At 41.6% G+C, this 13,975-nt stretch overlaps 1 protein-coding gene across 3 annotated transcripts in view; it reads left to right on the top strand.

Annotated features, from left to right (window-relative positions):
• Positions 1-11,767: 11,767 nt before the first annotated feature.
• The window catches only part of LOC124151360 (coiled-coil domain-containing protein 158-like), a 58,602-nt gene continuing 56,394 nt past the window's right edge, over positions 11,768-13,975 (top strand). For all 3 annotated transcript variants that reach the window (XM_048384724.1, XM_048384725.1, XM_048384723.1), the window contains exon 1: positions 11,768-12,172. In XM_048384724.1, the coding sequence (XP_048240681.1) occupies positions 11,935-12,172 (238 nt within the window). In that variant the 5' untranslated portion in view covers positions 11,768-11,934. The remainder of the gene's footprint in view (positions 12,173-13,975) is intronic.

Raw genomic sequence — 13,975 nt, 5'->3', positions numbered from 1 at the left:
GTACAACAATCAAGTTTAACGCCACAATTTTCTGAATGAAGCAAGGACTTCTAATGACCCCTGAAATACAAAGAACACACGATGTACTGAACAATAAAGTCTGAAGAGAATACCTATGTCATGATGGTTATTCTAGAGGCAGTCTGTACACAGCCAATGTCACCGAATAGCAGTGATTCACCTGAGTGCATTACACGGCACATTTTTGGCCAACTCCTTCCCACACAGTTATTGCTGAACATTTCGAGGACATGTTGTGAGAATATACACATGTACTGGACCCTTTGTGTATATGTAGATAAGTCCATGTTTATCGACTCTGTGCATACCTGTATTATATACTTGATTGTAATCGCGGATTTACACAGAATCGAAGATCTACACAGCTGTTCCCCTGGCTATTCGTGAATCAGAGAGAAATTGTGTCCTGGTATGTGTAACCTCATCGACTTATGTCGCATGTCATCCTTGTCATGGCACATCTTGAAATCAGAATAACATTTTCTACATGCAATAAAACTATATCAAATTATATTATTTAACAGTTAATTCAATATTTTTTAGTAAAATATTTAACAAGCAGTTGTGGACTTTGAATGAATGTTGAACTCATTGAACTCCTATGAGATACTAGTATACTGTGATGAGTAATTTATTTTGTAATAACATCTGGTGACAACTTTACATGAAACTTTAAGGATTAAATACATCACTTTCGTATTTGAGACCATACTTGTAAACAAATACCTTAATCTGCGATTTTGTGTTGACATATACTTTTCTAAATAATAACACCTGTATACGGTAGACTTTTGATCGATTGTTTTACGTACAAGAACAATCAATGAACATTGTGAATTTTTTACCAATGTGTGCAAAAGATCAATTCCAACCAACAGCAGCTATCGCTACTCGAACGCTACAGGGACGCTACAAGATCACTCTATGATCGCTACTCGAACGCTACAGGGACGCTACAAGATCACTCTATGATCGCTACTCGAACGCTACAGGGACGCTACAAGATCACTCTATGATCGCTACTCGAACGCTACAGGGACGCTACAAGATCACTCTATGATCGCTACAGGGACGCTACAAGATCACTCTATGATCGCTACTCGAACGCTACAGGGACGCTACAAGATCACTCTATGATCGCTACTCGAACGCTACAGGGACGCTACAAGATCACTCTATGATCGCTACAGGGACGCTACAAGATCACTCTATGATCGCTACTCGAACGCTACAGGGACGCTACAAGATCACTCTATGATCGCTACACGATCGCTACAGGGACGCTACAAGATCACTCTATGATCGCTACACGATCGCTACAAGAGCGCTACAAGATCACTCTATGATCGCTACTCGAACGCTACAGGGACGCTACAAGATCACTCTATGATCGCTACACGATCGCTACAGGGACGCTACAAGATCACTCTATGATCGCTACTCGAACGCTACAGGGACGCTACAAGTTCACTCTATGATCGCTACAGGATCACTTTATGATCGCTACACGATCGCTACAGGATCACTATAGAAACGCTATAGGAACGCTTCACGATCGCTATGGAATCGCTACAAGAACGTACACAGAAATTGAACTCACCCGCGCTTGAAGTTTTGAACACAAAATACAAGGCCAAAAACATCCGTTCAAAAAACTCCATTCCGTTGGGTCATCACGTTCGGAAGATGATTGAACGTTTATCCAAATGTCTGAGACTCTCACAGAGAAAACCACAAGTCCATGAAATAATATTTGTCAAATTTCTCCAGTAAGAACCACAAACAGCGAACAGCACCCTTCTCGTCATGGTAAGGTGAATTAAAAAAATCGATCTTCAGTTACACTCCTTCTTCACATAAAACTGCTGGTCGTGGCGATGTTGTTGTCGGTGTGGACGTAACAATGTGACCATGTCCCCAGGGCATCCATGTCGCCACCGACACACGCAACGTGGCTGTGGTCACAGACCCCGTGGTCCTACTACAAGATTTATTGTGGGTCGTATTGACGTTTTCTTAGTTGTTACTTGACATCAATGGTGTTAATTACTTTTCTGCACTAACATACACGATGTGTAACCAATTCATCTCGGAATGGCACAGTTCGCTGTTCATATATCCTGACCTGCAACGGACTGTCAGTGCTGAGAGTATTGTTATTTGGGGAATTGGACAACAATTCATTGTATTTTTTCGTTTCGGTGATTCATTTGGCTTACAGTTTGGATATGTTTTCCTTTCGACAGAATATCCTGGGAGTTAGACGTCACCAAGAAAACATGACCAGATGGGGAAGGCTTAATTGATTTATTAGATTCTTTTCATGATCCAGTTCCCTCACTGTATGATTTGTTTGTTTGTTGTTGAACGCTGCACTCGGCAATAGTCGAACTCTTTGACAGCGGTCTGTAAATATTGGAGCCTGTGCCAGACAATACCATTGCATGAGCTGTGGTATCTCCTTGGTGGCTTATGGTTTGTTTTGTGTTTGCTTTGCCGGGTTGATAAGGTTATAACGTATATATATACTCAACAACAAAAGTTCCTGTGACACCAATATTTTAGTGTATTTTTCAAACAAGTAAAGTTTGGTTTTCAGTATTGTAGTACATGTATGGAATCAAGTCACAAAAACGCAACTGCTACAGAAAAGCATGCATTCCATGCAAAAGTTGACTTTTATGCAAGCCCCATGCATTTCACTACCCAAGAATAAAGACGTGCGTTAACGGGATTCCATTTGCATTGTTTAGCATCGTGCTGACAACAACCACTCAGAAAAACAACATAATTACGCAATTATTCAACATTACGAAATGCCACGCCTGTCCGAAGATGAGCGTGTGCGAGCCATTGGAATGCTTGAAGCAGGATCGAGTCAACGTGATGTTGCAAGACAATTTAACGTCCACAGAAACACCATTTGCCAACTTTTTGGCAAAGTTGGCAACAGACGAATGGAGTCAGAGACCATCCTCGGAGTGGCAGGCCACGCGTAACCAATAATCAACAAGACAACTGGATTCGAACAGCACACCTACGAAATTGATTCCAACCAGCAACAGTGACTGCAAGAAGCATCCGTGGCCTTCGACGAATATCTTCACAAACCGTACGTCGTCGCCTCAGATGTGCAGGGATTGTCGCCAGAAAACCCACCAGACGTCCCATTTTGACAGGAAACCACGTCTACGCAGTGGGCACAAGTTCTATTCACCGACGAGTCTCGTTTTCACCTCAGCCACAGCGAAGGACGGATTCGAGTGTGCCGACGTCGAAGTGAACATTACGTCAATCATTGTGTCATGGAAGAAGATCGGTTCGGGTGCGGCAGCGTTATGGTATGGTGTGGGATTACAGCAAGACAGAGGACCCGTTTGATAGTGGTAGAGGGAAATCTCAATGGACAGCGCTACCGAGACGAGTTCATCGGCCCTGCTGTTCTACTGTTTTTGCGTCGTCATGGCCCGGGCATCACCTTTCAACATGACAACGCCCGGCCTCATATTGCTCGACTTGTTCAGAATTCTCTTCAACAAAACAACGTGAATGTCATCCCCTGGCCGGCTCGCTCCCCTGATCTCTCACCAATCGAGCACATGTGGGATGAGATGGATCGGCGCCTTCGACGTCAACCACGTGTTCCACAGACACTCCAGGAACTTTAAAACATGCTCCAGCAGATATGGACAGATGTCCCACAGGACTTTGTGCAACGCCTGGTCCATGCCACGAAGATGTGTTGCTTGCATCGCAACCAGAGGTGGTGGACACACACGCTATTGATTTGTAAATTGACATTTTGGCATGTCCATGTTTTTTTTATGAAATCACGCATTTTCTGAAGTCAGTATGGCAAATTAAACCATTTGAACACTTACAGGAGTCTTTTATCTGTTGCAAACCGAAATTGTTTCAGATTTGGTAAAAAACATAGCTTTGCATTAAATCTTATTCAATGTCACAGGAGCTTTTGTTGTTCAGTATACATAAACTAGTGTCCAAAAGAAACGATACCAACTTATTTTCAAAATTGTTTTTTACAAAGTGAATTGTCAAGTATGAAAACATGCCAATTCGTATTGCACATCCCAAACACAGCATAGTCGATAAAAAATACCGGGAACACGTGATCACTTCCGGGAAAAAACGTAAATTTCGTGAAAGTGACATTTCCCTCTCTAGCATGTTCTGCACGTGCAGAAAAACTGTATAAAACGGCTGATCAGACACGTTGATATCACAGCAACAAAAAGAACACAAGATATGCCACGTTTGACAGCCATCGAGAGAGAGAGAGCCGTTGGAATGGTCCAACAAGGAGCGTCACACGTCGACGTCGCCAGAAGGTTGGGCTGCGCACGCATCACTATCACCAGGTTGATGCAGCGGTTACGTCAGACAGGTCAGACGTCAGACAGGCCCAGGAATGGAAGACCACGAGTAACCACGCCCCGTGAAGATCGTTACATCCGGGTATTACACCTGAGGAACCGCACCGTAACAGCGACGTCCACGGCGGCTACAGCACTGGGACACAGGATCAGTCGACAGACCGTCTACAGGAGACTACGGCAGTATGGTATCCGGCCACGTCATCCCTACCGCGGACCGCTCCTGACGCCTCGACACCGGAACAACAGACTGATCTGGGCCAGGCGAGTTCGACGTTGGCAACGGCGGGACTGGGCACGTGTTATGTTCTCTGATGAGAGCAGATTCCTCATCTTCAGAAACGATGGACGGCAGCTTGTATACCGACGATTTGGTGAACGTTTGGCGCCTAACTGTATCCAACAGGTCCGGCCGTTTGGAGGTGGAGGGTTAATGGTTTGGGGTGGCATATGTGGTGACGTCAAAACGATGCTTGTCGTAATCCGTGGAAACCTGAATGCACAGCGTTATCTTGATGACATCCTACGGCCTGTTGTGGTGCCCTTTATTCAGCAACAGCCTCGTGGACTCCTTTTCCAACATGACAATGCAAGGCCACACACAGCAAGATTGACACAGAACTTCCTTGCGAACGCCAACGTACCCGTTTTGCCATGGCCCGCATGTTCACCGGACATGAATCCCATCGAGCACTTATAGGACCACCTCGATCGGCAAATCCGACGTCGCCGTGTGCCTCCAGTCAACGTCCAGGACTCGGAACGATGTCTCCTCGAGGAATTGCAACGCATCACTCTCAACGTCATCAGACGTTTGACGTCATCAGTCCGTAGGCGTGTTCTGGCATGTATTGATGCTCACGGTGGACATACCCGCTACTGACTTGACTTTGAGACGTGTGGTGTGACATTTCCCGTTGTTTCTGTGATCATTGGTCTAACGAAATGTTCATTTTTCGACCCCACCCATCTTTAAAGGCTTGTCATATTGGTTGTACAGATTTTATTGAAATGAAATTTGTGTACAGATGTTGTGAAAGGATTTCTCAAAAGCATAACACCAATCCTAAACTTCTGCATTGTTTAGTTTTTCTTTTATGTCGTTGCAAACAGGTGGTATCGTTTCTTTTGGACACTAGTTTATATACCTTTTATTCCTCCATAGGAGAGTTACAAGGTATAGCATTAAGAATAATTACATGATAATAATAACATTGTCAGAGAATACCACCTACTCCAATGTGGTGACACATTTTCTTGTTAAATTTCGTCCATCTATTGAAAGCGGTAGAGTCCTCGAATTACAGACCGTGTGTAAGAATGACTGGTATCTGGGTCAGTATCCAAAGGTGGCTTACAGGACAACAAACAAGCTACAAGATCATACTCTGATTTGCTATGGAGTTCAACGCTGATGTCAACAGGACCTATACACACAATGTCACGCCATGAGTTCACTCTTATTGTTCCTGAACTCACACAGTGACACAGTGTGAGTCAGTAAGTCATGGGAGTTGATACCACAATGTGTACAGGTACCATGTTATTTCCAGGTCTCCACATCGCACACATCTGGACAACAAAGCTGTCTTTAGGTCAGGACACTCTCTAGCTATCCTCCACGCCATGTGTGGAGTCACATCCGGATAAATACTATCAAAGTGCACAGTATCAGGGTCTGATGAAAGTCTTTCTCTCGTACTTCAAAAGTATTCACGGCTTCTTTGACTGTTATTTCTTTTCATATATTCCGTTCCAGGAATGTACCAGAACTAAGAAATGCCTCATCTCATCCTCCAAAAAACGTCTCGATCGCAATATGGCCCTCCTCACCAATACAATGTATGTCATGAAAAAGCCATTGTCATTGACATCGAGACATGAACATGATAGACAGTATACCTGTGATACTTATTTATTAATAATCATTTCAAATCTTCCTTTTTTAAGATGTCATATCATGCAAGTCACTGTGTCGTACCCTTAAATAAGGTTATTGGCTCCGCTTGTCAGGCTGTGACATAACTGAAACAGGTGTTGATTGATGTCAAATGCCCATTAAGCATCATTTACTCTTACTTGGGAAAAAATATAACAGAAACATACTTGTTTTGTCAAAAGACTTGAATTATATACTGAGTCAAATTAAAAACTTCACATTTTTAAAAGTAATCCCATATATGATATACAATGGACAAATGTATCAGAGAAGGTAATTTTTAATCATTAATGTCCAAAGAAGGATTTTAATTAACGGTGGTAACCATAATTTGTTCCAAGCACCAACGGTATTCGGTAATAACATCAACAGTTTAAATCATAAGTCCCAAGCACGAGAATCTGATGGCACACAAGTTCAGTAGCGTGTATGGCCACCATGTGCGTTGACAACTGCCACACAACGCCTCCGCATGGACCTTGTGATGCTTGTGAACACATGATTGGAAAGATGACGCCATTGTTGCTGCAAAACGGTGCCAAGATCTTGCAAATTCAGTGGTTGGTTCTGGAGAGTGTGCAGACTTCTGCCAAGAGCATCCCAGACGTGTTCGATGGGATTGAGGTCTGGAGACCTTGACGGCCAGTCCATGACGTTGACTCCCGCATTCTGAAGGAAAATTTCTAGTCAAAATTGCTGTGTGGGGTCTGGCATTGTCGTGTTGGAAGATCAAACCGGGTCCATGTGCTGCCATAAAAGGCAGAAGTTCTTGTGCCAGTACCTGGTCGCGGTAAGCAGCAGCGTTGAGGTTGCCACGGATGACAAGAAGCCTGGAACGTGCATTGCCACAGAAAGCACCCCACACCATGACACTTCCGCCTCGAAATCTGTCAACTTCCTGTACACTGTACACTGTAACACTGGGCGTAACGTTCATGACGGCGCCTCCACACCCTCGCCCTACCATCAGCAAATCGAAGATTAAATCGGGATTCATCACTGAAGACGACTTGATTCAAATTCCTCTGAGTCCATCGTAAGTGTGGCTGTGCCCACAATTGACGTTGACGTCTGTGTAATTGAGTCAGAATCTGTAGATCCTCTGCATGTGACGTCACACGTGGTCGACCTGGCCCAGGGCGATCAGCGGTGGTACCCATTTGCTGTAGATGCGTCTGTAAATCATAAACAGTCCGTTGACTACAACCCATCGTCCTTGCAATTTCAGCTACGGACGTTCCCGTCTGCAACATGCCGATGGCACGTTCAAGTGGCATGACATATGGCTGAAAACATGTGCGGTATTATGGCCACGTGACCAGTTGCACGTGAAAAAACACTTTTGCCACTATAGTGCTGTGCACATGATTTTGATCGATTCACCTGCACAAAAACGGGTGTTATCTGAAGTCAATACGTGGCAATTACTGTTGAAATACACAATAAGGGCCCACAATTATAAAGGGACAAAATGTTAAAATTTTAGGATTGTGAAGTTTTTAATTTGGTTCAGTATATATTAGCATCATTACAAGTTATGCCATGAATGAGAAAACAAAAGAAAGTGTGTCCTCAAGTTGGAGTGAGTGAGTGAGTATAGTTTTACGTCGCTTTTAGCGATATCACGGCAGGGGGACACCAGAAATAGGCTTCACACATTGTACCCATGTTGGGAATTGAACCCGAATCTTCAGAGTGACGAGCAAAAGCTTTAACCACTGGGCTAGCAGACCGCCCTCCTCAGTTTGGAGGATGGGGTCAGTTGCTCAGTGTATGATCAACCATCGAGACTGAAATCAGCACATGAAACTCTCTATTATCCTTCAGAATGTCACAAATGTCAGACTTAATTGTGTATGCCCTCCACGGGAATCATTGCACGCCCCAACTCGACCATGAGAAGAAGATGTGATACGTCTGATTACAGGAAATAGGATTCAAAACCATTCTTCGTAGAGGGACTGTGCTAGCTGATCCTTGTAAGGGAGACCTGGTCGTGCTCTAATTTAAGAGTACAAAAGGTGCTTCCACAAGAGTCCTATCGGTGATAAGTAGGCTGATTGTGCTGACCAATGCAAGATGTTGTATGTGGCCTTGAGTTATCTTGTTGAAACAGGGTTTAGAAATTGATCAATGTAATGCTGTCCAGTAATGTCTGCTTCCCAAATCACCAGATCTGTCTTAACTTGGCTACAGAAGATGCATTGCAGGACTAATGATGCCGCACTGACTTGGCTACAGATGCCGCCTTGACAGTGCTAATGATGCCGCACTGACTTGGCTACAGATGCCGTCTTGACAGTGCTAATGATGCCGCACTGACTTGGCTACAGATGCCGTCTTGACAGTGCTAATGATGCCGCACTGACTTGGCTACAGATGCCGCCTTGACAGTGCTAATGATGCCGCACTGACTTGGCTACAGATGCCGTCTTGACAGTGCTAATGATGCAGAATTGACAGAGCTACAGATGCTGCCACCTCCAAACGTTTCGACATCTTGAGGCAACAACGTTCTCCTTGTCGGAGGTTGACACAATATCTTCCGTCTGCCAGTAAAAGCTGGAATCTGTTCTCTCTTGTGAACATAACTGTTTCTGTTCTACCAGCACTGCAGTGGAACTTCGGGCTTGGAACATTCATGGCCGCTACACTATGATGTATTTATATTTAAAACACAATACAATTTGGTTGTATTTGTTGGTGTTCCTTCTCCTTACGTAATGGTAAACCATTTAAACCATACAGTGTCAGAAGGTAATTATATGTTCCATATGCAGCTATGAACCTATGCTTCCTTTCATGATAGAGTGATGGACACTCCTACACACCATTTACGAGGGGCGTTCAATAAGTTTTGCAACTTCAATATAAGACCAAGTCGCAGAATATCTTTTGCACTTTTATTTTTCAATGTAATCTCCATTCATCTCAATACACTTATTCCATTTGTCCTTCAAGCTTTTAATACCACTTTTATAGAAATCTGCAGATTGGCCCTCTCACCACGCCTCTGTGGCAGCCTTTATGTCCTCGTCATCCTGGAAGCGTCTTCCACGTAGGGCAGATTTCATTTGCAAGAACAGGAAATAGTCACTGAGGGTTAAGTCTGGGCTGTAGGGTGGGTGATTTAACTGTTCGAATCCACATTCACATATGGCGGCCTGTGCAATTCCCGACTTGTGAGCCTGAGCGTTGTCATGCAAAAGTAGAATACCACGTGTTAACATCCCACGGCGTTTCTGGCGAATAGATTTTCACAATTCTTTCATTACATTAGCATAATACTGTCCATTGTTTGCAGTTTTTGGTAGCATGTAATCAACCAGTGATATGTCTTGCATCCCAAAATATGGTGGCCATTACCTTGCCAGCCGATGGTTGAGTGCGAAACTTCCTTGGAGGTGGAGAATTGGGGTGCTTCCATTGCATGGATTCCAATTTAGTTTCTGGGTCCCAGTGGTGGATCCATGTTTCATCACCTGTCACTAGACAAGAAAGAAATCCGGTTTCATCAGCAGTATAGAGATCCAGGAGGTCTCAACAACTTTCAGTTCTCTGATGGCAATCTTGAGCTCTGAGGTTTCTAGGTACCCATCTTGCAGACACCTTGGACATACCAAGATGGTTCCAACAGTTCCAACAGTTCCAACTGATATTTGTAAAGTTCAGATACTTTCACTCGTCGGTCAGACAAAATTCTTCTTTCTACAGCAGCAATGGTTTCCAGTTGGGTGGCATCTGAAGGCCTGCCTGCCCTTGGGTCATCGTCTATGGACTCACTACCCATTTTAAACTGGATAGACCAACAACAGTAAAACTATATCATGCATGCTTGAGTAAAGTATGGAGAGTTAGTGAAGACGTATTTCCCCATGTACGAGTATACATGCCTTAGATATAGAAATTACCCATGTTATAAAGGATAACCTGCCTTCAGTTTTCATTAACTTTATAAATTTTGTCGTTGTGGAAAGTTTATACAAATATGTTAACTCACTACTGCGGATGCTGGAGTATTGTTCATTTATAAACAACATGTTGGTTGATGGTTGATGTTGTTTAATCCGTACTGAGGCCACCGGCCCATTATACAAGTATATACACACTCACATATGTATTTGACAAAGAGCGCCAAAATGTTTGCCTTATGGTGAACAATAGTGGACAGTATTACTACTTAGGATAATAAATGACATCTTAAAAATATCTATTGCGTTTCTTAAGTGCTAAGAAAATATATTTCCCTAGACTGTGAAGTAAAGGCGGATTCGAGCTTGAGAATAGCATTTGTAGTTTTTACTGGTTTGGATGGACACAGTAATACTTTGGTAATATGCTTTCTTTTAAATATGCATAAAATGGACATTGGAGGCAGGAATGGTATTCTGATTCCACTATTAATACCATGAAAATTGATAGAATTTTAAATTTCTGTTAATATTTTACCGTCGACCTATTTCTATCATTAAAGTATGACTAGAACATCTAAATTTAGCTAATACTTTACGATACTATTAGATCATATTGTGAATACAAAATATATAATCATCCAAACCATAAACTATTTTAACATGTCTGTAAAAATCTAACTATCGTTCCATATCTGAACATCAATATTTTCACAGCGTTTTACAAATTTGTCAATAAACTTGGTATTTATCTTCATCATAGGTGTGGTCGTTGCAGTATTTTTCTTTCTTTCCTCATAAAGGTGTTTTCCAAGCTCCTCGTTTAAACGAAAATTGTTACATATATACTTTGAAATTAACAACTTTATGCGGAGGAATGTCCAAAGTTAATTAGTGTTGAGAAAAAGATCGTTGCTGAAATTAATGTAGAAATTATAGTGTAACATGGCGGAGTTCTTATAACCACACCGGGTCAGTCGAAGCCTGAACTAAACAGAGTACTTATGAGCACGGTGTAGGATCGCTATGCAGTAGGGATTACACGTGGTTCACTGAACACATTGCTCCAGCAGTGTGCGCCAATTCGGAAGTAGCAGAGTCAGGTAAATGCTTGAAAAACATGTTTGAATGATACTGATATGTATCTACGAATTTAAAACTTTTTAAAACTACCCATGCAAGGCCGTAGTTAAGTTTTTTTGACAGGGGGGGGCACATATTTGTACAAGTATCACTTGTCCCCAACTTGTATTTTCATGATTCAAATAAAACTGTTTTCTAAAAAAAAAAAAAAAAAAAACAGGGGGGCAATATATGACTACTTGAAATGTCATATAATGAATATAGATTTAGAACGAAAAAACGCAGGGAGCTTGGTGCTGCTCCCATAAATTCACGAGCCTGCAAAAACAAGTTTGTGTCCTCGTGGAGTCTTTTGGACTACTCATGTAGCGGCGTTAATACGTTAACAATACATGGATTACCTCCCTTCTACAGGTCAATGCGCCTGCGCTAGCGGAAACCCGCTTTATACAAAACAAACTGATTTTGCCAAGTTTTATCGAAGTGTGTGACTTTGTTGACACGTATAATGTCAATATCAGTGACCATGACATACTCTAGACTATCATAGCAGTCATACTGTGTATGTCTCAACTCATGATCAAACATGGATACGATGAATTCTTCGTTTACAACTGTGCCCGCAGCGAGCATGATGCCAGGCCACGGGACCTCGTCAAATTCGTCTGCATCAACGACCGGAATAAACAACAGTGCCATGGATGAGTGTTCTAATCTTTCTGCTGCAAGTTTAAGACAGAGTAGCAGAGAGTTTTCTGAACAGATAAGAAGACTGGAACTTGAAGGAAATAAGCTACGAGAAGTGACATTAGCCAGTTTATCAGGTAAAATAATGACAGCAAGGCATGAATGGGCATGTCAAGGCAAATCCGCCAAGTATGAAATCTGAACTTTGACGAAAGTTTGCGTTCATGTCATAGAAGAGAGATGATCTTTTGTGTCAGGCAACAGGGTGTCGCTTGCATTTGAATGGCAGACACTTGATATTTGTCTGACTGGGAGTTATGAATATAAACATTGAACTAAAAAAGAATGCGCGTTAACCAGCATAAGACCTACTCGCTTTCATGACTAAACTCAGCATTGATACTTGATAGGTCAGTGATCTAAGCCTTGGGCCCTACGCTAATGAAAGCTAACCTGGATTTCGGGCTTAAGTTAATCTGACATCAAACAGTTGAAGTGGTATTATATTTCTCACAGGACAAATTGTTTTCATGAGTTCACTGTTTATGATGTAAGGAACACTTTAAGATCTTTGCTGAAATGTTTCCTCAGTACTTTGTCTCATAATTCATTAATACTAAGACTTGAATGCATACATGCTTATTCTGCGTACTAATAATTTTTGTTATTGATAATCATGATAATAGCTGTATTGAGAAAATTGCACAGGATATATTTTAAATAGGTTGAGTAATAATGATTGTTTTTGTTGAGTGTTCACTAGTACCTTATATTAAAGACTTAAAAAATGATTTTTTGGAAGGATGCTGTAGAAAACAAATCGCTCTCCTTGTTCTAATGTAGGCGAGTGTAGTCATGTCATGATCATGTTGATTGTGTCTGTTTTAATTCAAACAGGTCAGCAAACGTGATGAAGTTCATTGAGAAACTTGGTCAAAACATTTAAAAAAATATAGAATTTCATGTGCATGACTGGAATCCACATTGCTACAATATAGATTTGTCTACTAGAAAAACAAATGGTTAGAGTTAATAACATAAGAGGAACTTCAACATGTTCAAGGTTGGCGCTGAAAAATAGCCTGTGGGGGAAAGTACCCTCTGTGCAAAACTTAATGTGTTTTTCATCCGGGTAATGCAATTTCTACAAATATTAATAAACAAAAAAATTTCCAGAACTTTGTGAAATAATTAATTTTCCTGACAAGTTTGAGACAACCCATATATATAATGATGATGCACATTGCGCTATGGTTTCACCCTCATGTGAATTGATTAGAATCAATCTTTCAAGAAATAATGCATTACAAGTAGAATGTACTGATAAAAAATGACTTAAAGTGACCCCTAACATCTGAAATTTGTTTGTAACAGAATGCACAGTGTGAGGTTTCAAATATTAAATTAAACCAAAGTGCTGTTAAATCTACAGATGACCTTCCTAACCTAGCTCTACATTGAAAACACAGTAGGTTTGTGTCCATTCTACCATGCCAAAATAAAACATGAACACTTTGGGGTTAGGGGTAGGGAGAGAGGATGGGGTGATAGGATAGGGAAAAAGGATACAGAGAGAAGCGGCATGTGTTGAGCCCAATGTTAGAGTGGGTTGTCATCGATAATAGCCTTTGAAAATAGTATGGTATTGTATTTGCTCAAACATTGTTTGTTCATATCATTATCCCAGACTTTTTTTGATGTTTTACAGATTTTGATGTTGTTGGTTGGTAAAAAAAAAAGGCCTTTAATGCATACATTGTACATAGAATATATTAATCACTTAAAGTTTGATTTGGATAACGGTGATAAATTTTTTTTAAAGTTTTAATTTGATTGTTTTGAAGTTGGCAGATCTGTAAATCAAGCTATAAATTGTAAGCCCGTATGTTTTACTCCGTTTGACACCATGTGTCACCTATGATGCCACATCAATCATTGTG

Source organism: Haliotis rufescens, unplaced genomic scaffold (genome assembly GCF_023055435.1).
Source record: "Haliotis rufescens isolate VD_foot unplaced genomic scaffold, xgHalRufe1.0.p SCAF_50, whole genome shotgun sequence".
Classification (NCBI taxonomy): domain Eukaryota; kingdom Metazoa; phylum Mollusca; class Gastropoda; order Lepetellida; family Haliotidae; genus Haliotis; species Haliotis rufescens.
This window is presented reverse-complemented; position numbering and strand designations above follow the sequence as displayed.